The 25,835-nt window shown below is 41.2% G+C and overlaps 2 protein-coding genes across 2 annotated transcripts; both read left to right on the top strand.

Annotated features, from left to right (window-relative positions):
* The first annotated feature begins 1,532 nt into the window (after positions 1-1,532).
* Positions 1,533-7,260, top strand: LOC110091439 (vomeronasal type-2 receptor 26-like). The gene is made up of 4 exons (XM_073003026.2): positions 1,533-2,327; positions 3,370-3,597; positions 4,723-4,849; positions 5,688-7,260. Exons 1-4 carry the CDS (start codon positions 1,533-1,535, stop codon positions 6,590-6,592), a joined length of 2,055 nt encoding a protein of 684 aa, XP_072859127.2. The 3' UTR covers positions 6,593-7,260.
* A 201-nt stretch (positions 7,261-7,461) lies between these two features.
* Positions 7,462-25,148, top strand: LOC110091440 (vomeronasal type-2 receptor 26-like). Its single transcript, XM_078378317.1, has 4 exons — positions 7,462-15,559; positions 17,405-17,632; positions 19,522-19,648; positions 22,485-25,148. Exons 1-4 carry the CDS (start codon positions 14,765-14,767, stop codon positions 23,387-23,389), a joined length of 2,055 nt encoding a protein of 684 aa, XP_078234443.1. The 5' UTR covers positions 7,462-14,764; the 3' UTR covers positions 23,390-25,148.
* The last annotated feature ends 687 nt before the right edge of the window (positions 25,149-25,835 follow it).

The raw sequence follows: 25,835 nt of genomic DNA, 5'->3' as shown, positions 1-25,835 counted from the left end.
TGTTAGAACACCATTAGGATAGATCTTCGTATGTGCTCAAGAATGTATTAATATATTCATTGTTATTCAATAATAATATTTCCCATATTATACTTTTCCTACCTTTCCAGAACAGCATGTCATCGCTGTGATTAGGCATTTCAAATAAACACACCTTCTCTTGTAGCCTCTTTTATTTGCAAATTTTCACTTCCACTTTTCGTTCAAGCTGTTTTCATACATTCTATTTCATTCCAAAGGATGTGCACTTTGCCATCATGAAGTTTTAGTTCTCTCTAGTCTTTTAATCTGTATTGGATTGGCACCGGGATGCAGGAATTTTTTTTACTAAAGATATTGTGAAACCTTTTGCACAGATATTTTGGCAGTGTAACACCCAGTGAATGTTGTACTCAAAGCCTTTTTGAGGGCAGATTTCTAATTTTAGGATTCTCCCTGCCTCCCTTCCTTTCTCCCTCCATTCCTTTTTCTTCTCCTTATTATTTTTTTTGAGAACATTTGCAGTTCTGCCCAATTTCACAAGATTTGCCCAGGGAAGTGGATCCATGGATGATGCCATTTTGGGCAAGGTCTTAATCCTTCTGCAGAAGTTGATGCTTTCTTATAGGAGAAAAAATGATTATGGAAAAATGCCTTTCACAGAGAAGTCTGCAAAGAAGACTTAGATTGCTCTTCCTCTCATTTGTCAGATTCATTTAATTTCAGCTATGTGCGCACACTGAATATCAAGAAAAGGAACCATGTTCAAAGTACAGCAGAGAGCCTTAAGGCAGATTAGAACTACTGCTTTTATAACAGCATAGGCAGGATTCAGCACCACTGTACTCAATAGCCTATCAAACTAGATTTGCAACGGTTTGTCTTTTCAATGAAGGAAGAAAAGTCTAGTTTAAAAAGAATGCCAGTTTGTAAACTATAGAAATGTTGTTGCAATATTAAAGTATCTGTCTCGACAGCCTGGTGCCAAAATTCTACCAGCATTCCCTGGCCATGGCCTTTGCCATCAATGAGATCAACAAGAATCCCCAAATCTTGCCAAACATCACCCTTGGTTTCCACATTTGTGACAGCTATTCTAATTCGTGGATGACCTATCGGACCACTCTCAACCTACTCTCCAAAAGGCTGAGATTCGTTCCCAATTATGAGTGTGATGGAAAGAAAAATCTCCTAGCAGTCATTGGTGGACTGGGCACCGATACCTCTGTTCTTATGGCTGACGTCTTAGGTCTCTACAAAATTCCTCAGGTAGGATAAGATGCAGGTATAGTTAGGACAGCACACTCTTGTATGTCCTTTTCCCCCCTTTGTATTTTGAGTGGAAATTTATTCTTTCAGGAAGATTAGAAAATACAGGTGTAGAAATAAAATTGATTTTGAAGAAGAGGAGAAAATGTTGGAAGAATTATTGAAATGTCTGAAATTCCAAATTATTACAATGATCGTTTTTTTTCTTCCCTGTCTTATAGTTCACTTATGGCTCTTTGGCTCTAGGGGAGATTCATACATCTCAGCATCCTTACTTATACCACATGGTCCCCATCGAAGACCATCAATACATGGGCATAATCCGGTTGCTTCAGCATTTCCGATGGATATGGGTCGGGATGTTTGTGGTAGATAATGAGAGCGGGGAGCATTTTGTGCAGACAATGGAGCTACTCTTTTCTCAAAATGGAATATGCTCAGCTTTCGTACAAAGAATTCTACAACAACCTAATTTGGATGACTTGGACGAAACAGTTGTTGAAGTCCTTCTGAAAATATATGAACCTTTAACTAATCAAAAAGCGAGTGCATGTATCGTCTACGGAGAGTCTGTGACAGTGGTATGGCTAAGAACAGTTGTATTTCTTTATGATCGGGAAAATATTAGGTATTCCGAATACAGAAAAGTGTGGATAACAACGACTCAGTTTGATTTTATATTAACAGGATCACAAAAGTTTTGGGATCTTCAGATGTTTGAAGGTGCTATTGCCTTTATGATTCACAAAAAAGATCTTTTGAATTTTGGAGAGTTTGTTCAGCCTATCAAACCTGGCTGGAATGAAAGAGATGGTTTCCTGAAAGATTTCTGGGAGCAAGCCTTTGACTGCGTCTTTGGAGAAACCGTTCCAGATAGTGAGAAATGTACTGGAGAGGAGAAACTGTCAAGTCTTCCCGAGCCTCTTTTTGACATACGTTTGACCGGACACAGCTATAGTATCTACAATGCCATCTATGTCCTGGCACATACTTTCCATGCCAAGTACACATCCAGATTGAGACAGAAAACCATGATTGAGAATCCAGATGTTGTTCTTGACCATCTTCAGCCTTGGCAGGTGAGATTTGTACACCTCTCTAAATATTTAGATTAATAAATAAGCACACAGTGGGACTCTCTAAATTTTCCATTTTCATTTACAGTGGTGCCTCGCTAGACGATAATAATCCGTTCCACTGAAATCACTGTTTAGCGAAATCATTGTCTAGCGAAAAGCATTTCCCCAGTGGAATGCATTGAAACTTGTTTAATGCGTTCCAGTGGGGAAGAATCATCGTTGTCTATTGAAGATTGGCCATAGGAAAGCCACTTTGCGAACTGTCGATCAGCTGTTTAAATCGCTGTCTTGCGAAGCTTAGGTCCCCCAAACACCTGTTTTGCGAGCACAGACGGTTCTGTCAAAATCGTCGTCTAGCAAAAATCGGTTTGCGAAGCAGGGACCAAACATTGTCCAGCAAAATTACCCCAAAGGAGTCACTGTTTTGCGAATCACTATAGCGATTGCAAAAAGTCAGTGTCTAGTGAAAAAACTGTCATGCGGTGTAACTGTCTAGCGAGGAACCACTGTATATTTGTATGTCTTGTGTGAGGTCATATCAATTCCAACTTCTGGCAACCCTTTTCAGTTTTCTCAAAGTACAGAATACACAGAAGTGGTTTCTCTTTCTTCATGGATAACCTGTAAATTGGAATTAGGAAATGTGTTCCACTTTTCCTTTAGAAGTAGGTCATGGAATGCAATTAAATTTCAGAATGTTTAGAATGAATGTACTTTTGCTTTTTTCATGTGGTTCCTGGGTTTCAACAGTTGAAATATAATAAGTAAATAAATCTGAGTCAGTAACTTATTCTAGATTTATGTACATATTCCAACAGAAAAAGCTGTTGTGCTGATCTGATGAGGTGCTGCTGATGTGCCAGAAAAAACTGACTGGTATCTTGTCAAATATTTGAGCCAACTTACTCAGCTGGAATTTCAGGTTCCTGTAAATATTCAATTGGATGTTGACCACACATGTCTAGAAAATATTTTGCTTTCTCTGCTAGTTTCAGTGTCTGCTTGTCTTTCTATCCCATTTTTTTCTTTTTCCTTCAACTAGCTTCACCCGTTCCTGCAAAGGTCGTCATTTAACAACTCAGAGGGAGAAACAGTGTCTTTTAATGAGAAAGGGAAAATAGGAGGTGGATTTGACATCATGAACGTGGTCATATTCCCCAATAACTCTTTCCATCAAGTGAAAATTGGAAGGGTGGTTCCCGGTGCTCTTGAAGGCGAAGAAGTTGTGATTGATTGGGATAGAATTGCGTGGCACCGAGGCTTTAACCAGGTATGGGTTGTGGAGGATCCTTCCCTAAGGAGATCATGTAGGTCACTGGTTCTTAACCTTGGGTTACTCAGGAGTTTTGGACTGCAACTCCCAGAAGCCTTCACCACCAGCTGTCCTGACTGGGGTTTCTGGGAGTTGCAGTTTGAAAGCATCCGAGTAAGAAAGGTTAAGAACCACTGATGTAGGTGAATGAAGAAATTCCTGTCTTCTGTGGCTGGCACATTTCTCCTATTAAAATAGAGGAAGAAACCGAGAACTATCTACATTATTTTTGACTTGATTCTAACCAATAGAGATGACATAATGGAGGAAGGGGCAATAAGGGGAACTCTGTTCGAGAGTGATTATATTCTACTAGAAGCCTTGATTTCAAAGTAAGCCAAAGCAGAGTTTAACCACAGATAGACGCTGGATTTAAAATAAAGCCTTTCTTTCATTATCTGAGAATAAGGGTTAAGTAAGTTGCCACGGCAGGAGATCCTAAGAAGGGTGGGAAGTTCTGGAAAAAGAAATCCAAGGAGCAGAAGCAGAAACAATGCCAACAAGGAAAAAGATGGGAGGCTGCAAGCAGCTCAGAGGACCTGGGGAAAAAAAAGGACTTGTATAAAAAGTGGAAAGAATGTCAGGTCACCACCAAGGAAGAGTACACAGGAGTAGCCAGGAAATCCCTGTTGAAGTGATAACAAAATGTTTGCCGTTTATTAATTTAATTAATGATAATACTGCTACTAATAGCTAGTTGTAAGCACCTGGCAGATATCTTTTGATATGTAGTCCTGCCTCAAACAGGGGGTTGAAATTGATGGCCTTATAGGACCCTTCCAACTTCACAATTCTATGATTCTATGAAAGTTACCGACCACTTTCTAAAACTAGATTAAGTGTTGACTTCCCATATAAACCTGTTCCCAATTTAAGAATAATGGTATTTTTACCTCCCCCCCCCATAGAACTGAACATTTATTGTGCATGGCTTGAATCTTGGAGATTTATGAAGGGATCCAGAGAAGATTGATTCAAAAGACCCCAGTTGGCCAACCTGGTTTCTGTAGGTTATTTGACTAGGAGGAATATTACACAATCTCTTATAATGACCATTCTCAACTCTGTCCTTTTTATGACCAGGTGCCTCCCATTTCAATTTGCAATGAGTACTGCCATCCTGGATTTCAGAAGCAGAGGAGGGAAGGAGAAAAGTTTTGTTGTTATGATTGTGTTCTATGCCCAGCAGGAAGGATTTCAAACCAGACAGGTAGGTGATCCAGTTTTCTTTTCATTTCACCTGAAGTAGTGAACTGTTCCCTTGGCTGTAGTATTTGTCTTCATGGAGCCTTCCTTCCTTCCTTCCTTCCTTCCTTCCTTCCTTCCTTCCTTCCTTCCTTCCTTCCTTCCTTCCTTCCTTCCTTCCTTCAGTTTCTATACTACCTTCTTAATGTTGCCATGCTCTGTGTGGTTTAGCAAAATAAAGAAAAACAGAATATTATGACAAGAATAATAATAAAAAAAGAAAGAATAAACCTCATTAAGTCCTGTCACAAGCTGGAGCTACTTCAAAGAAAAAAAATGAAAAAATCATTTGACCATCAGAGGCAGTTCTGCTCTAGTAGAGGTCAGCTCCATCAAGGACTCCTAAGACCTCTATGCGTAGCATCCCTATATTACAGTACCTGTAGTCTTTAGTGGATTAGTAGGATTACCCTATGAATTAGCTTTAAGACAGCCTTACTGAATTAACTGAATTACACAAATTTATCATAACTGAGCAATGGGATTCTAAAAATCAGGTATATCATAAATCAGGGAATTTCAAAGTTCCTAAAATATTTAAATTATTAACTTTAGCTTATTTGAATAAAGCAGGCATATGTCCTTGGGAGATAAATAGCACTGTGAGAAGGATCATCTCACACCTGAATATTTCAATGTCACATTATTTTGTTGTTGTTTAGCTGTTAAGTTGTGTCCGACGCTTCGTGACCCCATGGACCAGAGCACGCCAGATCCTCTTGTCTTCCCCTGCCTCCCATTGCCCATTTTATTTTACATTATCTTTACTCTCGATGATCTTTTCTTCTGTTTATGTTTTTCAGACATGGATGACTGTTTCAAATGTCCAGAAGACGAGTATCCAAAAGAGAACAATAATGGATGCCTGCCCAAACGTGTCATCTTTTTGTCTTATGAAGAGCCTTTAGGGTTGAGTTTAGCCTTGGTTGCTCTCTCTTTTTCCCTGATCACAGCCTGGGTCTTAGGAACTTTTATAAAGCACAAGAACTCCTCCATTGTCAAAGCCAACAACCGGGACCTCACCTACACTCTCCTCATCTCTCTCCTCCTCTGCTTCCTCTCGTCTTTGCTCTTTCTTGGACGACCTGGAAAGCTGAGCTGCCTCCTCCAACAGCCGGCCTTTGGCATCATCTTTACAGTGGCCATTTCTTGTGTGTTGGCTAAAACCATCACCGTGGTTGTGGCTTTCATGGCCACCAAACCAGGATCCAACATGAAGAAATGGCTGGGAAGAAGGACAGCAAACTCCATTGTTCTCTCCTGCTCCTTGGGTCAAGCAGGAATTTGTGCACTGTGGTTAGGAATATCTCCGCCATTCCCAGCATTTGACATGCAATCGTTGACTGAAGAGATTATTGAATTATGCAATGGAGGCTCTGTTGTCATGTTTTACCTTGTCCTGAGCTATTTGGGCTTTTTGTCCCTTGTGTGTTTCACGTTGGCCTTCCTAGCCAGGAAACTGCCAGACAGTTTTAATGAGGCCAAGTTCATCACCTTCAGCATGGTGGTCTTCTGCAGTGTTTGGGTGTCCTTTGTTCCCACCTATTTGAGCACAAAGGGGAAACACATGGTTGCTGTGGAGATCTTCACTATTGTAGCCTCCAGTGCGGGTCTCTTGATCTGCATCTTTGCTCCCAAGGTTTACATTATTCTCTTGAGGCCTGAGTTGAACACCAAGGAGCAGCTTAGAAGGTGGAAAAAAGAATGAAATGGAAAAAAAAACTTTCCTAGCATACAAACATATTTCTCATTGAGATGATGTACTAGATCTAGGGTTGCTCACTCTCACTAGTTCTTACTAGGTTATGAAACCACCATGTGAAGTCATTGGGAGTTTTAGGGCGTGTTGTCACCATTATAATTGTGAGAGGCAGGTCTCTCTTTCCTTTGCTTCATTCACAGAAAATGCGGTTTGAGTCCCTGAGCATTGCTAAACCATGATAATGGACTGTACATGGGCCCAGTTTCATACTTTTCATACCAGAAAAGATGAAGATCCATTTTCTCCGCTTACACTTTTTGACCTCTGGTGCAAAGAACAGACCAGAGGTGAGGTGTTCAATTCTCTAATGCGCCTCTTTAACAAGGGCTTGCTTGATGATATACAGGGTGCCTTAAAGCTCTGCAATTCAAAGAAGAAGATGATAATGATGATTTCCTATGGTGCTGACCTATAAAGCCCCAAAAAGATTTAGGACCTCAGTAGTTATGACAACATATCCCCCCAGAATACAGCTTGCAATTTACATGCTCCTCCCAAACCACAGCAATGAGTGTGATGACAAAGTGAAGTTAAAATGGTGACAGGAAGAAATCGGGCCTTCTCAGTGTTGGCCCTCCTGTTCTGTGCAATAAATTTCCATCTGGGTTACCAAAGGCTCTGTGCTTTACAATTTTTAGGAATATATTGAAACTATAAGTTTATGAACAAAAGTTTCAAGGATATATCATCACAGTAGTTGTGTCACTAAGTGAGGTATTATGGAAAATAAATGAAAAATGAATGAATGAATGAATGACTGAATGAATGAATGAATGAATGAAAAAATGAATGAATGAATGAATGAATGAATCAATCAATCAATAGAATAGAATTGAGGGTACAAAATCTGACATGAAATTTATCTGCTTTCTAAGATGCTGTCTAGGTTTGTCATCGCTTTCCTCCCGAGAAGGAGGCGTCTTTTAATTTTGTGGCTGCTGTCTCCATCTGCAGTGATCATGGAGCCCAAGAAAGTAAAATCTGTCACTGCCTCCATATCTTCCCCTTCTATTTGCCAGGAGGTGATGGGACCAGTGGCCATGATCTTAGCTTTTTTTATGTTGAGCTTCAGACCATTTTTTTGCACTCTCCTCCTTCACCCTCCTTAGAAGGTTCCTTAATTTCTCCTCACTTTCTGCCATCAGAGTGGTATCATCTGCATATCTGAGGTTGTTGATATTTCTTCTGACAATCTTAATTCCGGTTTGGGATTCCTCCAGTCCAGACTTTCGCATGATGTATTCTACATATAAGTTAAATAAGCAGGGGGACAATATACAGCCTTGTCGTTCTCCTTACCCAATTTTGAACCAATCAGTGTTTCCATATCCAGTTCTAACTGTTGCTTCCTGTTCCACATATACGTTTCTCAGGAGGCAGATAAGGTGGTCAGGCACTTGCCATAGTTTGTTGTGGTCCACACAGTCAAAGGCTTTTGTGTAGTCAATGAAGCAGAAGTAGATGGTTTTCTGGAACTCTCTGCCTTTGTCCATAATCCAGCGCATGTTAGCAATTTCGTCTCTGCCTCCTCTGCCCCTTCGCAATCCAGCTTGTACTTCTGGGAGTTCTCCACATATTGCTGAAGCCTACCTTGGAGGATTTTGAGCATAACTTTCCTAGTGTGTGAAATGAGTGCAATTTTATGGTAGTTGGAGCATTCTTTGGCACTGCCCTTCTTTGGGATTGGGATGTAGACTGACCTTTTCCAGTCCTCTGGCCACTGTTGAGTTTTCCAAACTTGCTGGCATATTGAATGTAGCACCTTAACAGCATCATCTTTTAATATTTTAAATAGTTCAACTGGAATGCCATCACCTCCACTGGCCTTGTTGTTAGCCAAACTTTCTAAGGCCCACTTGACTTCACTCTCCAGGATGTTTGGCTCAAGATCAGCAACCACACTATCTGGGTTGTCCGGGACATTGAGATCTTTCTGATACAATTCCTCTGTGTATTCTTGCCACCTCTTATTGATGTCTTCTGTTTCTGTTAGGTCCTTCCCATTTTTGTCCTTTATCATGTCCATCTTTGCACAAAATGTTCCTTTAATATCTCCAATTTTCTTGAACAGATCTCTGGTTCTTCCTTTTTTATTATTTTCCTCTACTTCTTTGCACTGTTCATTTAAGAAGGCCCTCTTGTCTCTCCTTGCTATTCTTTGGAAGTCTGCAATCAATTTTCTGTAGCTTTCCCTATCTCCCTTGCATTTTGTTTCCCTTCTCCTCTCTGCTATTTGTAAGGCCTCCTTGGACAGCCACTTTGCTTTCTTGCATTTCCTTTTCTTTGGGATGGTTTTTGTTGCTGCCTCCTGTACAATGTTTCGAGCCTCTATCCAAAGTTCTTCAGGCACTCTGTCCACCAAATCAAGTTCCTTAAATCTGTTCTTTACTTCCACTGTGTATTCATAAGGGATTTGATTTAGATTATACCTGAGTACCCCAGTGTTTTTTCCTACTTTCTTCAGCTTAAGCTTGAATTTTGCTATAAGAAGCTGATGATCAGAGCACAATCAGCTCCAAGCCTTGTTTTTGCTGACTGTATAGAGCTTCTCCGTCTTTAGCTGCAGAGAACATAATCGATCTGTTTTCGGTATTGCCCATCTATTGATGTCCATGTGTAGAGTCGCCTGTTGACTTGTTGGAAAAGTGTGTTTGTTAGGACCAGCTTGTTCTCTTGACAAAACTCCATTAGCCTTTGCCCTGGTTCGTTTTGAACTCCAAGGCCAAACTTCCCTGTTGTTCCTTTTATCTCTTGACTCCCTACTTTAACATTCCAGTCCCCTAGAATGAGAACATCTTTCTTTGGTGTCAATTCTAGAAGATGTTGAAAGGTCTGCCTTGGATTCGTATTGACATCATTCTGTCATTTTTGAGATTTATATCTCATTACAGCTTTTCCCACTCTTTTGTTGACTATGAGGGCTATTCAATTCCTTCTACGGGCTTCTTGCCCACAATAGTAGATATGATACTCATCTGAATTGAATTCGCCCATTCCCATCCATTTTAGTTCACTGATGCCCAGGATGTCAATGTTTATTCTTGCCGTCTCCTGTTTGACCACATCCAGCTTAACGAGGTTCATAGATCTTACATTCCAGGTTCCTATGCAGTATTTTTCGTTGCAGCATTGGACTTTCCTTTCACTTCCAGGCACATCCACAGCTGAGCATCCTTTCTGCTTTGGCCCAACCACTTCATTAGCTCTGGAGCTACTTGTACTTGTCCTCTGCTCTTCCCCAGTAGCATGTTGGACACCTTCAGACCCGAGGGACCCATCTTCTAGTGTCATATCTTTTAGCCTTTTGTTTCTGATCATGGGGCATTCTTGGCAAAGATACTGGAGTGGCATTGCCAGTTCCTGCTCCATGTGGATGGCGTTTAGTCAGAACTCAACATTATGACCTGTCCGTCTTGTGTGTCCCTGCACGGCATAGCGCTCAGCTTCTCTGAATGACTCAAGCCCCTTCGCCACAACAAGTCAGCAATCAGTGAAGGGGTAGCAATATGTGAAGGGGATAAAAGCTTACCCTGAAACAAATGTGTCATTATAGTAATAGTCTTAAAGATGGTATGATTCATTTTTTTGGTTTTGATGTTGGTAGAAGAGATAGAGAACCCCATTCAAAAAATTCAATTTTTTTTGGTTTTGATGTGGTAGAAGAGATAGAGAACCCCATTCAAAATCAAACAAGTCTCTAACTGTAGTTTGTTCAGTACAAAACAGAAGCATCTTGTACTGGTAGAGTGAAACTTGCCTCAACTGAATGAACGCCTCTCCTACCAAAACAAACAAACAAAAAAACCCCTCAAAATGGAGATTGGGGGAGGGGCGGGGAGAGGTGAAGGAAGAGCATTTGCAAGTGGCTGGATCAGGACAGAAGTACACATCCTCAGTCTATTCAGACATGCAGAGAGAACCCCCTTGATTGGCAATCATGTAGCAGTTGGGACACAAATTTGTGCTGATTTGGGGAACCAGATTAACCCAAATATGGGAGCTGGAGGGCAAAAGGGGGAGACAAATATGGAAGAAGTGTCATTAGTCATTATTTTGAAGGACAATTTGTTCTTCTGTTGTTTCTCTACCTAGGTTTTTAAAAGATGTTCTCAGAGCAGTAGAACTCCACATTCAGGGATATTAATAGGGAAGATTGATTGATTGATTGACAGGTGACTAGGTGGAAGATGGATGGACGGATGGATGGACAGAAGGAAGGATAGTGACATAAACTTCCACTTCTCTCAAACTGGAATTCAGTGTGCCTTTGTCTACCAAATCAAGACAATGACTTTATTTCAGGCAATTACTTTTAATTGGTGGTCGCTTATCATGGAAGTCAGATTTCCAAAAGATTTACAACTTTTCATCCTGGTGGAATATAGACAAGTCCCCCTTTCCAATTTGGAAATAAAATAAAATATCTAGCAAGTTTTATTCCCAAATCTCCAACTTATTAGAACTTAAATGTGGGAGACTTAGTTGCTTCTCCTAGTGATTATTACAATGATTATAATTTGTTCTTCAGACTAAAGCACTAGAGGATGTCAAGGGTATTTTGGAAGAGAATGAATAAGCAAGTCAGGAAAAGATTATAAAAATCCTCCTGCAGAATTGATGCTGGGAGTATTGGGTGAGGAAGAGATTGTGCGGGCTCTGTTGATTTCGTTTCTGTCAGTTATACATCAAAGTTCATCTCAGATACTGTTCAAGGTTTGCAGTTCTTCTATTTCTTGGTAGTTGAAGAAAGGTCATTATAGCGCCTTTTCAGATGAGGGCTTGGTGTCCCTTGGTATCATTCATTACAGCCAAATTAAGCAAACTCATTTGGATTCATAAGAGGAGAGTCTGTGTCTGAGCAGAGGCTTTGCTGCCAAACGAGTGGGTTTTTAGTCCTGGTACCTCAGTTACCGTTCTGCCGTGTGCAAGGAAGGAAGGACTATGAGTTGTTCTGTGAAGGATCCTCTCCCAGTTCCGCATGAGTGGTACCAGCCTGGTGTCCTCCTCATCGGAGGGATTCTGACTCAGATCATTCATGCTTTCCATGGAATCTCTTTCAAAGAACAGCCTTCGCAGCACCTTTTTGGTGTAAAGTAAGTATTTCTTCCTCTCCATATCCTTTGCATTTTTAATCTGAGGGAAAGCACAAAACTATAGTAATCAAATGATGCCAGTAATACTCAACAAATTCTGAAATCCAAAGTGTCGGAATAAGTTGATTAGGGAAGCTGAAGAGGTACAAATAGGTGCTCGTTTAAATGTGTGGTTGATAAGATTCATCAAAGTAAAGAAAACCAAAATTTTTCATACACCAATTCAAGGAAAGGAAAAATGAAGTGACATTCTGAATCGAGAATGACTGGTAGCTTACGAAAGAATTGGAACAAGATGCTTTTCAGTATTGCTGTTGCTTGTGTTAGAACACCATTAGGATTGATCCTTGTATGTGCTGAATGTAATAATATATTCATTGTTATTCAATAGTAATATTTCCTATATTACATATTTTATTGTTCCAGCATCAAGCCATACATAAAACAAAACTGAATGCAGAGCTTCAAGTACTGACATATACTGCAAAAGACCAAATCAAATAAACAAAAAGCAATAAAACTACAAATATAACAATAAAAGACCAACTTCTAAGGGTTTGGCTATCTATTCTGGCTACTATGGCATACTGCCCAAAATTTCGCTACCAGTTCTGTAGTAGTCCGATTTTGATCAAGAAACAATTGGTTACAGTAGTCTGAGTCTTTTTGGCTTGTCATGTCTCTTAAGAGAGGTGTAATATATTTTCCTCGAATCTTGCTATGCCTGTTACATTTGAGCATCGTAAGCTCTATAGAGTCTATCTCATCAGATCCACAAGGGCAGAGTCTCTGTTCCCTCAGGATCATCTTATTAAATCTGCCTTCCAACACCGCTGAGGGAAAGGCCGCACATCTAGCCAACTTATATGCCTCAAGCTGTGATAAATAGACCATGGGGAGCAAGCGATATTTGTGCGTGTCTATCACTCTATAGTTGGGGCATCTACTAAGATCTACCCGTCTTTCCATCTGTTTAAGGGCTGATTTCGCTTCATCCCATTGCATGTTCAATATTGCTTGCAGAGAGAAGCCCATAACTTGCAATTTATTTAGGACCACTTTCAATCACTTCGACTTGAAAATTGTCCTCTAGAAGTAGATTGGGTTAATCCCTGTAATTGAAAATTTATTTTAAGCCAGTACTAAAGGGAGGCTAGTGTAATTTTGGCTACCATTTTTAGTGACCCTGTCTCTAAACGAATTTGTGCATTTGTTACGCATCTTGGAACCTCAAGAATTGCTCTAAGGAATTTACTCTGAACCCACTCTATTGGATCAAAGCAACTGGATGAAGGCCCTGTTAAGGTGCCGTAGAGCCTCTGGCTGGCCACCTTTGTCTGAAAGAGTTTTTGTCCTGCTGGAATATATCAACCCCCTTTGGAATGGTAGAACCTTAAGATGACATTTGCTGTTTTTCCCCCCTTGGGTAGCTGCATATTGTATATGAGCCTTTCTCTCACCAGTGGATTGAAGGGCCATACCTAGATATTTAAAACAGGAAAACTGTTTGAGAGATTGCCCATTTATAGTCCAAGACCTTTTCTTTTACCTTCTACCAAAGGCCATCATTTTTGTCTTTTGATAATTTATTTCTAATTCCTTCACTTTGCAGAAGTCTGCAAATTTCTTAAGGGCTCTCTTTAGGCCAATTGTCATTCTCTCCCTTTTGATTGCCTTCCTTATCACTTTCCACCAGAGGAGAGAAGGACTTGGCTATGGGAGTGCGAAGTGTAAATTCGGGAGTCTGCAGTAAAAAAGTCAATTATCTTTGCAGGAAAGCAAAGCAAATCTTCTTTATCCCCATCAGGGAGTTGTTTCCCAACACCCATCTCCTTGAGAAGGAATGCTCTAGTAACAACTCACCACATGCTACAGATCTTGTCCCAGCCTTCACTGCCACTGTGACCGGCTAACTATAAAAAGGCAGACTGATTACAAATTTTTTAGGGCTCAGCCCTTCCAAATATTTATAACTGTTAAAACCATTGTAGGTGGGGAGCGGAGCTCAATACAGACGTTACCTCCTGCATTATTACACTTTCCATACCTTTCCAGAACAGTATGCCAGCACTGTGATCATGCATTTCAAATAAACAAACCTTTTCTTCCCAACTCTGTTAATTGTAAATGTTCAGTTCTACTTTTCCATTCAACTTGTTTGCATACTTTTTGTTTGCTTCCATATAATGTACACTTTGCCACCATGAAGTTTTATTTCTCTCTAATCTTTTAATCTGTATTGGATTTTTCTGTTCTCGTTGGTGGGAAAAATGCTTGGTTTCATTGTGCTATTTTAAAATGAAGACATTTTGAGCTATGAAACAAATGTATCTGTCTGTTTCTTCTTGAGCATTTGTCTTTTCAATGAAGGAAAAAAAGTATAGTTTGAAGAAGAATGCCAATTCATAAACTATAGAAATGTTGTTGCAATATTAAAGTATCTGTCTTGACAGCATGGTGCCAAAATTCTACCAGCATGCCTTGGCCATGGCCTTTGCCATCGATGAGATCAACAAGAATCCCCAAATCTTACCCAACATCACCCTTGGCTTCCACATTTGTGACAGCTATTCTAATTCATGGATGACCTATCGGACCACTCTCAACCTGCTCTCCAAAAGGCTGAGATACGTTCCCAATTATGAGTGTGATGGAAAGAAAAGTCTCCTAGCAGTTATTGGGGGACTGGGTTCCGACACCTCTGTTCTTATGGCTGACGTCTTAGGTCTCTACAAAATTCCTCAGGTAGGATAAGATGCAGGTATAGTTAGGATAGCACACTCTTGTGTGTCCTTTCCCCCTCATTTAATTTGAGTGGCAAGTTATGCTTTCAGGAAGAGTAGAAAATACAGATGCAGAAATAAAATTGATTTTGAAGAAGAGGAGAAAATGTTGGAATAATTATTGAAATGTCTGAAATTCTAAATCATCACAAAGTTGTTTTTTCCCTCCTGTCTTATAGTTCACTTATGGCTCTTTGGCTCCAGGGGAGATTCATACATCTCAGCATCCTTACTTGTACCACATGGTCCCCATTGAAGACCCTCAATACATGGGGATAATCCGGTTGCTTCAGCATTTTAGATGGATATGGGTTGGGATGTTTGTGGTAGATAATGAGAGCGGGGAGCACTTTGTGCAGACAATGGAGCTACTCTTTTCTCAAAATGGAATATGCTCAGCTTTCGTACAAAGAATTCCACAACAACCTAATTTGGATGACTTGGATGAAACAATTGTTGAAGTCCTTCGGAAAATATATGTACCTTTAACTAATCAAAAAGCCAGTGCATGTATCGTCTACGGAGAGTCTTCGACAATGGCATGGCTAAGAACACTTATATTTCTTTATGATCAGGAAAATATTAGGTATTCCGAATACAGAAAAGTGTGGATAACAACAACTCAGATTGATTTTATATTAACGGGACCACAAAAGTATTGGGATCTTCAGCTGTTTGAAGGTGCTATTTCCTTTATGATTCACAAAAAAGATCTTTTGAAATTTGGAGAGTTTGTTCAGCCTATCATACCTGGCTGGAATGAAAGAGATGGTTTCCTGAAAGATTTCTGGGAGCAAGCCTTTGACTGCTTCTTTGGAGAAACGGTTCCAGATAGTGAGAAATGTACTGGAGAGGAGAAACTGGCAAGCCTTCCTGAGCCTCTTTTTGACATGCATTTGACCGGACACAGCTATAGTATCTACAATGCCATCTATGTCCTGGCACATACTTTCCATGAAAAGTACACATCCAGATTGAGACAGAAAACCATGATTGAGAATCCAGATGTTGTTCTTGACCATCTTCAGCCTTGGCAGGTGAGATCTGTACTCCTCTCTAAATATTTTGAATATTAAACTAGCTGTGAGACTAGAGCAAGAGGTGCAGACAGACTCTCCAGCCTCCCGCGTCGTGACAGTGCAGCAAGGAGTAGATACCCAGGACTGAGAACGGGGGATAGCAAAGGTATCAGTGTCTACCCAGGCCAGGACTGAAAAGGCGGGAACGGAAGAAAGAGGCAGACCGTTGATGGAGGTGGGAAATGTGGATATAAAAGGGAAGAGAGATGACATATCAGGGGGTTGGAAGTTGATTTGGATTGAAGATCCCTGGACAGGGAAATGTGAAAAGGTCTGATTGCCTCGGGAAGAGGCAGACTACTGCAGACAGAGGGGTTTACCTCCTGGACCCTCTTACTGGGGAGAATCCGAAGCCAGAGAGTGGCAGAGGAGATTAAGGGAGGAGAAAGACGCAGAAGGAACAAGAAAGGAGAAAGGAGAGCATGGCGTCTGGAGGAGGCCTGCCGGTGGAGGTATTTACCAGACCCTGGGACCCACGACTCGAGAGAGACAACCCCTTCGACTTGGAGGGAAGAGATGAGGAGACCCTTCCCTTGATTGACAATGGTTTGGATTCACCGGACTATGAGGACACTAACCCTTTCGTTAAAGGTCCATGGTATGAATCTGATTATAACCTGTTTCTACAACACTTATGGACACCCTCGTTGGACCCGTTGGCGATGAGAGATAAAGCTGATAACAAGTTTAACGTTGCAGAACACACGTTGAATGTACCAATAAATCCCAGTTTCGAGTGCTTAAAGAATGAGCATCACGTGTTTGTGTCTGATCAGCCAGAGGCCCAATTAGCTAGCACACAGTGGAACTCTATAAATTTCCATTTTTTTTCAATTATATTTGAATGTCTTGTGTGAGGTCATATCAGTTCCAACCTCTGGCAACCCCCTTACAGGATTCTCAAAGTACAGAGTACACAGAAGTGGTTTCTCATTCTTTGTGGATAACCTAGAATTAGGAAATGTGTTCCACTTTTCCTTTAGAAGTAGGGCATGGAATACAATTAAATTTCACAATGATTAGAATGAATGTGCTTTTACTTTTTTCATGTGATTGCTGGGGTTCAACAGATCAAGCACTAAAAGTAATCAGTAGATAAATCTGAGTCAGTAACTTATTCTAGATCAGTGGTTCTTAACCTTTGTTACTTGGATGTTTTTGAACTGCAAATCCCAGAAACCCCAGCCAGCACAGTTTGTGGTGAAGGCTTCTGGGAGTTGCAGTCCAAAACTCCTGAGTAACCCAAGGTTAAGAACCAGTGTTCTAGATCATTCGTTCTTAACCTTGGGTTACTCAGGAGTTTTGGACTGCATCTCCCAGAAGCCTTCACCACCAGCTGTGCTGACTGGGGGTTCTGGGAGTTGCAGTTCAAAAACACCTGAGTAACCCAAGGTTAAGAACCAGTGTTCTAGATCATTGGTTCTTAACCTTGAGTTACTCAGGAGTTTTGGACTGCAACTCCCAGAAGCCTTCACCACCAGCTCTCCTGACTGGGGTTTCTGGGAGTTGCAGTTCAAAAGCATCCGAGTAACAAAGGTTAAGAACCACTGTTCTAGATTAATGTACGCATCCCAACAGAAGAAGCTGTTGTGCTAATCTGATGAGGTGTTGCTGATGTGCCAGAAAAACTTGACTGGTATCTTGTCAAATATTTGAGCTAACTTACTCAGGTGGAAATTCAGGTTCCTGTAAATATTCAATTGGATGTTGACTACATACGTCTAGAAAATGTTTTGCTATCTCTCCTTGCTTCAGTCTCTCTTGTCCCTTAATCTCATTTGTTCTGTTTCCTTTTTCAACTAGCTTCACCCGTTCCTGCAAAGGTTGTCATTTAACAACACAGAGGGAGAATCAGTGTCTTTTAATGAGAAAAGGGAAATAGGGGGTGGATTTGACATCATGAACGTGGTCATATTCCCCAATAACTCTTTCCATCAAGTGAAAATTGGAAGGGTGGTTCCCGGTGCTCTTGAAGGAGAAGAAGTCGTGATCGATTGGGATAGAATTGTGTGGCACCGAGGCTTTAACGAGGTATGGATTATTGGGGGGGTCCTTCCCTAAGGAGGTCATGTTGGTGAATGAAGGTTATTTTCCCTTCAGATCTCTTCAACATGGTGTGTTTGCCTGTAAAATAAAGACAAAGATTTCTGAACCATGAGCTAAACTTACCAGAAGTAGGACTGATACCAAGAGATGGCTTGTATTAAACAAGGATTGGGAAGAATATATTTGGCCATAGCATGAAAACTTTGTTCAGGAAGGCCTTAAACTGAATTGGATGCGGGAAAAAGATGCAAGCACAGAATTAAAGATAAATGACCCCTTACTCACAATAAGAGGGATAGATTAATTTGTTTAAATGTTGGTAAATAATAACATTAACATTAATAGTAATATTCACATAAATGTATAAACAGGCTGCAAATCACACCATCTCTGGTGTCTATATATGAATGCCGGGAGTATGGGAAACAAAGAAGTGGAAATTTTATTTCAGGAGGGCAAATATGACTTCATAGAAATAATACAAGCCACCAAATCTGGGAGAGGAAGAGGTTGAAACCTTTGAAAAACAAATTGCAAGAGTTTCAAAGAGATACGAGGTCATACTGAAGGGAGATCTTATTTATCCAGATATATGTTGGAAGGCATATTCAGCCAAGGATGGTCATTTTGAGAAATTCCTGGCTTGTGTGGCTGACACTTTTCTCCTATTAAAATTACAGGAAGAAACTAGAGAAATATCTACCATATTCTTGACTTGATTCTAACCAATAGAGATGACATAGTGGAGGAATTGGCAATAAGGGGAACTTTGGGCAAGAGTGAGCATATTCTACTAGAAGGCTTGATTTCAAAGTAAAGCAGAGTGTAGCCACAGATAGATGCTGGATTTAAAATAAAGCCATTTTTCATAATCTCAGAACAAGGATGAATAAGGTACCAGAGCAGGAGATCGTAAGAAGGGTGGAAATTTCTGGAAAAAAAAAAATCCAAAGAGCAGAACTTTTATTTATTTATTTATTTATTTATTTATTTATTTATTTATTTATTTATTTATTTATTTAACTTATATGTAGCCCACACTACGCAAAGGTCTCTGGGTGGCTTACAACAATTAAAATATAATTAAAAAGTTAAAACAAATAAAATATATACTCTAAAAATTGCCATCAGGACCCATAGTTGATATTATTTCTATTAAAAGCCATCTGGGACAGGAAGGTTTTGACTTGGTGCCAAAATGTCATCAGCGTCGGCGCCGGACGAATCTCAATCGGGAGGGCGTTCCACAGTCTGGGGGCGGCTGCCGAAAAGGCCCTTTTTCTACAAGCCGTCCCTCTTACCTCCTTAAGGGACGGCTATTTCAAAAGGGCCCCATGGCTAGATCTTAACTGCCGGGTAGGTTCATATGGAAGGAGGCGGTCCTTCAGATGTAACAAGGAAATCCCTGTCAAAGTGATAACAAAATGTTTGCCGTATCTTTAATTCCTTTGATGCTTTTGCTTCTATCCTTGATAATACTGCTACTAATAGCTAGTTGTAAGCACCTGGCAGATATCCTTTGATTTGTATTCCTGCATCAAACAAAGGGTTGAACTTGATGGCCTTATAGGACCCTTCCAACTTCACTATTCTATGAAAGTTACCGACCACTTTCTAAAACTAGATTAAGTATTGACTTCCCATATATATCTGTTCCCAATTTAAAATACGAGTATTTTTACCTTTTCTTCCCCTGTAGAACTGAACATTTATTATGCATGGCTTGAGTCTTGGTGAGTTATGAAGGGATCCAGAGAAGATCGATTCAAAAGACCCCAGTTGGCCAACCTGGTTTCTGTAGGTTATTTGGCTAAGAGGACTATTCCAGATCTCTTTGCGATGACCCTTCTCAACTCTCTTCTTTTTATGAACAGGTGGTTCCCATTTCGGTTTGCAACGACTACTGCCATCCTGGCTTTCAGAAGAAAAGTAAGGAAGGAGAAAAGTTTTGTTGTTATGATTGTGTTCTATGCCCAGCAGGAAGGATTTCAAACCAGACAGGTAGGTGTTCCAGTTTTCTTTTCATTTAATTTAATCTGTCATATAAAGAGAATTTAGGTTTTTTAGGTCAGTTGAAAAAAATAAGAAAATAAGAGTTCTCATGTTTTTTAACTTACTATAAAACTCTTCAACGACTAATGATGCAGTCCGAAAACAATATTTTCTGCATCTTTGCACACTGAAAACTGGATGATATAATTCTCAGATGATTTATGCAATTGTTCAATGAACTCAGAGAGCGAGAAGTCCTTGCAATACCACCACAACACGTACGTCTGGACCATCAGCAGCAACTCAGCAGTGATTTAGGGGGATTCAAAACCCCTCTTTCCCCAACCCTGTCCTGAAGCCTTCAAAGGCTCTATGGGGGAAAGGAGAGGGGTAGAAATCATTAGAACTTTGCTCCCGAGTTGCAGGAGTTCCATTCATTGTCTTGGTCAGAATGGCCCATTGAGCTCTATATTTGCATGGCAAATCAACAAGTGTGAGGATACAAAACTGAGGAGAGACCCATTTAATGCATCAGCATAGGCTTAATCTTGGGCCTTTGGAGAAACATACAGACAAACACATCTACACAGAGGAGACGGCAGCTGGAAATTGGAAAAGATATTGTAGGTGTCTAGGCTTCAATGCCATCTCATGTGCAAAATAACAGCAACAGATGAAATAGAGTCCAGAGTAATCTTCCCTAGCTTACAACACTTTAAGAAAATTGATGTCTCCTGTAGTGTTGAATTTCTGCTGATTAACATGTTCTGCAATTTTAAGCTCTCAGTGGTTCAACTAATCCTTACTGTGTGTGATTCAGATGTCTTAACCAGTGAACTCTTCCCTTGGCTGTAGTATTTTCCTTCCTTCCTTCCTTCCTTCCTTCCTTCCTTCCTTCCTTCCTTCCTTCCTTCCTTCCTTCCTTCCTTGCTTGCTTAATTGCTTGCTTGCTTGCTTGCTTGCTTGCTTTTCTTTGAGTTTCTATAGCTAAAGGTAAAGGTTCCCCTTGACAATTTTTTGTCCAGTCGTGTTCGACTCTAGGGGGCGGTGCTCATCCCCGTTTCCCAGCCATAGAGCCAGCGTTTTGTCCGAAGACAATCTTCCGTGGTCACATGGCCAGTGCGACTTAGACACGGAATGCTGTTACCTTCCCACCAAAGTGGTCCCTATTGATCTACTTGCATTTGCATGCTTTCGAACCGCTAGGTTGGCGGGAGCTGGGACAAGCGACAGGTGCTCACTCCGTCGCGTGGATTCGATCTTACGACTGCTTGGTCTTCTGACCCTGTAGCACAGGCTTCTGCGGTTTAGCCCGCAGCGCCACCACGTCCCATTTGAGTTTCTATACTACCTTCTTAATGTTGCCATGTTCTATGTGGTTTACAAAAATAAAGAAAAACAGAATACGATGACAAGATATAATAATAAAATAGAAAGCATAAGCTATCATTCAGCCCTGTCATGAGCTGGAGCTACTTCAAAGAAATACAAAAATGAAAAGCCATTTGACCATCGGAGGCAGTTCTGGACTAGTAGAGGTCAGCTATGTGGTGTGCAGCCAAAATTAGCTTCCTAAACTTTACGTTGATAGCATACGTTAAACTTGTGTAGATAGCTTTTTTTTTCAGAGGAAAAGGGCCTGAACCAAGAAAGTTCGGTTATTTTGTTTGCTTTTTGGCCTTCTTATCTGTTAGAATTCTCAACTTGAGGGACTGAGAAGAATGTGTGGAACAGCTGGCTGTTTTGAGAGGAGTCGTTCCACCCCATATAGAGGTCCTAAACCATACAGAGTTAGAGATGGGCACCAAATTCTATGAAAGGCTTTGTGCTGAATTAACAATGCAACACTACAGGTTTTGTGATTAAATTTCCCCCTCCGCCTTGGCCAAGAGTCCCACTCACCTTCTTGGAAAGGCCACCGGGATCCTCCCTCACCATGACAGTTGGGGAAGGAGCTTGGGCTGTGTTCTCAGGCAGACATGTTTGATTTGGCACAAAGCTCTTCATAGTGATTCATGCTCAACACTTTAAATTCAGCACAGTAATTAACCGGGAGCCAATGAAGGCATGCCAAGACTGGAGATATATGATCATAAGTGCTGGGACTTGTAATCCATTTGGTTGCCACATTCTGGACCCACTGAAGTTTCCATACAGCTTTCAGCTGCAGCCCCACATAGAGAGTATTACACTCATTTGTTTCAGAGGTTAAGAACTCATGAACCAGTGTTTTTTCACATTTCTAACAAAGTTAGGGGTATAGCTGGGAAATCCTTTCCTTTAGTTAATGCAATCAGAGGAAGGAGGTTTGGGCTTCTTTCCTCCTTAAGCACGACTTCCTCCACAACTGGAGATGCAGAGTAGAACAAAATCCCTCACGGACTCAGGGTCCTCCTAAGACCCCTATGCGTGACATCCCTACATGACAGTAGGCTTTAGTGGATTAGTAGGCGTGCCCTATAGATTAGCTTTAAGACAGCCTTACTGAATCAACTGAATTACACAAATTTCTCAAAACTTAGCAATGGGATTCTAAAAAATCAGGGATATTATAAATTAGGGAATTTCAAAGTTGCTAAAATATTTAAATTATTAACATTAGCTTATTTGAATAAAGTAGGCATATGTCCTTGGGAAGATAAACAGCACTGTGAAAGGGATCATCTCACACTTGAATATTTCAATGTCATGTTATATTGTTGTTGTTTAGCTGTTAAGTTGCATCCGACGCTTCGTGACCCCATGGACCAGAGCACGCAAGGTCCTCCTGTCTTCCATTACCTGCCCATTTTATTTTACATTATCTTTATTCTCAATGATCTTTTCTTCTATTTATGCTTTTCAGACATGGATGACTGTTTCAAATGTCCAGAAGACGAGTACCCAAAAGAGAACAATAATGGATGCCAGCCCAAACGTGTCATCTTTTTGTCATATGAAGATCCTTTAGGGTGGAGTTTAGCCTTGGTTGCTCTCTCTTTTTCCCTGATGACAACCTGGGTGTTAGGAATTCTCATGAAGCACAAAGACACCCCCATTGTCAAAGCCAACAACCGGGACCTCACCTACACTCTCCTCATCTCTCTCCTCCTCTGCTTCCTCTCGTCTTTGCTCTTTCTTGGACAACCTGGAAAGTTGAGCTGCCTCCTCCAACAACCAGCCTTTGGCATCATCTTTTCAGTGGCCGTTTCTTGTGTCTTGGCCAAAACCATCACAGTGGTCGTGGCTTTCATGGCCACCAAACCAGGATCCAACATGAAGAAATGGCTGGGAAGAAGGACATCAAACTGCATTGTGCTCTCCTGCTCTTTGGGTCAAGCAGGAATTTGTATCGTGTGGTTAGGAACATCTCCGCCATTCCCAGCAGTTGACATGCAATCATTGAGTGAAGAGATTATAGAAGAATGTAATGGAGGCTCCCTTGTCATCTTTTATTTTGTCCTGAGCTATATGGGCTTTTTATCCTTCATCTGCTTCACATTGGCATTCTTAGCAAGAAAGTTGCCAGACAGTTTTAATGAGGCCAAGTTCATCACCTTCAGCATGGTGGTCTTCTGCAGTGTTTGGGTGTCCTTTGTTCCCTCCTATTTGAGTACCAAAGGGAAACACATGGTCGCTGTGGAGATCTTCTCTATCTTAGCTTCCAGTGCTGGCCTCTTGATCTGCATCTTTGCTCCCAAGGTTTACATTATTCTCTTGAGGCCTGAGTTGAACACCAAGGAGCAGCTTAGAAGGTGGAAAAAAGAATGAAATGAAAATTTTTTTCCTAACATACAAACATACTTCCCATTGAGATGAGGTACTAGATCTAGGGTACCTCACTCTCACTAATTCTTACTAGGTTATGAAACCACCATGTGAAGTCTCTGGGAGTTTTAGGGCGTGTTGCCACCATTATAATTGTGAGAGGCAGGTCTCTCTCTCCTTTGCTTCATTCACTGAAAATGCAGTTTGAGTCCTTGAGCATTGCCCAGCCATGATAATGGACTGGACAGGGGCCAATTTCATACTTAGTCCAGGAAAGATGAAGATCCATTTTCTCTGCTTACACTTTTTGCCCTCTGGTGCAAAGAACAGACCAGAGGTGAGGTGTTCAATTCTCTAATGGGCCTCTTTGACAAGGGCTTGCTTGATGATATACAGGGTGCCTTAAAGCTCTGCAATTCAAAGAAGAAGATGATGATGAGGATTTCCCATGGTGCTGACCTATAAAGCCCAAAAAAGATTCAGGACCTCAGTAGTTGTCACAACACCTCCCCGCAGAATACAGCTTGCAATTTACATGCTCCTCCCAAACCACAACAATGAATGTGATGAAAAAGTGAAGTTAAAAAGATGACAGGAAGAAATTGGGCCTTCTCAGTGTCGCCCCTCCTGCTCTGTTGAATAAATTTCCATCTGGGTTATCAATGCTGTGATTGCTGGCAAGGCATTGCCTTTGGCCGAAGCAATCGACCCTTGCTATCCACCCGGGATAGAGCGAGACTGCATTTAAGTCTCACGAGATGTGTGAGAGGCGGGAAAGCCCTGGGTACGTAAAAGGCTTTCCCCCTTGCACTGCCCTCTTCCCCTTTTTCAGGCTCCCACACACCCTCCCTTTTTTCTAGTGTGAGTTTGTCTGGTTGCCTTTCAGGGGCCAGATAGGATTTTTTGATCTCCATCCTGATTGGCTTTTTTGCCTATCCCACACCTGATAAGGGTTATTGGCATTTTGGTGGTTTAATTTTGGTCACATAGTCGGGTAGTGTGGAAATAACTGATATTTTCAGTGTGTCCCAATTGTAATCTCAGTTAAGCCAACAGCGCATCTCGCTTCCCAGAACTGCGGATCATGTGATTACAGTGTCTGTGGCGGGAGGATGCGCTGGGCCACTTCTGGACCAACAGTCATCAGCGAAAGATGGCTTGAGGTCCGGGGGGGTGTTTTATTAGCGGCTGTCCAGGTTCCTGCTGTCTGGAGACCATGGGAACTTGGGGCTGGGGACTCGCCCATTTATTGAATATGGGGTGTCGGTATACCCCTGCCTTTCACCTGTTTCCGCACTACAGCAGGGCCCCTCTTTTGGCAAAGGATTGCCATTATCGTATTTTGATGTTATCAATAAAGTGGGCCATATTTAATCCATATCTTTGCCTCCCGTCATTATTCCGGGGTTGGAATAGCAAAGGCTCCGTCCTTTATAATTTTTAGGAATATATTGAAACTATAACTTTATGAACAAAGGTTTCAAGGATATATCACCACAGTAATTGTGTCACTAAGTGAGGGATTATAGAAAATGAATGAATGAATGAATGAATGAATGAATGAATGAATGAATGAATGAATGAATGAATGAATGAATGAATGAATGAATGAATGAAATGGAGGGTACAAAATCTGACATGAAATTTACTTGTTGCATTCTTCTTTTCCTGTTGCACTTTTAATTGTTTCTTTTATAAAATTAATGTGTAGAACTTAGACCTCAGGAGGTGGATGACTTTGCTTTCACAGGAGCAATGGATCTGCTGGACGTTTTCCAAAAAAGGAGAAAAGAATAAAAAGTCCAGAATGGGTCCAGAAGTTGTTGTTCTCATAATATCCCTCAGTTTCTTCACCCCTAGATTTCTGTGCCCTCAGGTGGACTTCCTCTTGTTCCACTCAAGTAGCTGGACCCATCCGTATAAAGGTAAAGGTTCCCCTTGACAATTTTTGTCCAGTCGTGTTCGACTCTAGGGGGCAGTGCTCATCCCTGTTTCCAAGCCATAGAGCCACTGCTTTGTCCGAAGACAATCTTCCGTGGTCACATGGCCAGTGCGACTTAGACACGGAACGCTGTTACCTTCCCACCGAGGTGGTCCCTATTTATCTACTTGCATTTGCATGTTTTCGAACCGCTAGTTTGGCGGGAGCTGGGACAAGCGACAGGTGCTCACTCCGTCGCGTGGATTCGATCTTACGACTGCTTGGTCTTCTGACCCTGCAGCACACAAAGGCTCCTGCGGTTTAGCCCACAGCGCCACCACGTCCCCATCCGTATACACATCAACATAGTAAGAAGGATGCAGGTGGGACTGAGAACCCAGCAAACCCCACCTGCTAAACAAAAGAGGACAAGTCACATGGAGGAGTTGTCCAAATCACAATGGGGTTTGCAGAGTTCCTTCACCACCTAGGCCACAGCCTCACACTTTTGTCTGAAGAAATGATATC

Source organism: Pogona vitticeps, chromosome 6 (assembly GCF_051106095.1).
Source record: "Pogona vitticeps strain Pit_001003342236 chromosome 6, PviZW2.1, whole genome shotgun sequence".
NCBI lineage: Eukaryota > Metazoa > Chordata > Lepidosauria > Squamata > Agamidae > Pogona > Pogona vitticeps.
Note: the sequence above shows the minus strand (reverse complement) of the source record. Positions and strands in the feature narration are given on the sequence as shown.

Excerpts from the sequence above, each read along its gene's own strand:
- LOC110091440 (XM_078378317.1), top strand. The coding sequence starts at position 14,765 with ATGGTCCCCATTGAAGACCCTCAATACATGGGGATAATCCGGTTGCTT. Across the intron at positions 15,560-17,404 it reads ACCATCTTCAGCCTTGGCAG|CTTCACCCGTTCCTGCAAAG; the intron begins GTGAGATCTGTA and ends TTTTTCAACTAG. Across the intron at positions 17,633-19,521 it reads GGCACCGAGGCTTTAACGAG|GTGGTTCCCATTTCGGTTTG; the intron begins GTATGGATTATT and ends TTTTATGAACAG.
- LOC110091439 (XM_073003026.2), top strand. The coding sequence starts at position 1,533 with ATGGTCCCCATCGAAGACCATCAATACATGGGCATAATCCGGTTGCTT. Across the intron at positions 3,598-4,722 it reads GGCACCGAGGCTTTAACCAG|GTGCCTCCCATTTCAATTTG; the intron begins GTATGGGTTGTG and ends TTTTATGACCAG. Across the intron at positions 4,850-5,687 it reads AAGGATTTCAAACCAGACAG|ACATGGATGACTGTTTCAAA; the intron begins GTAGGTGATCCA and ends TATGTTTTTCAG.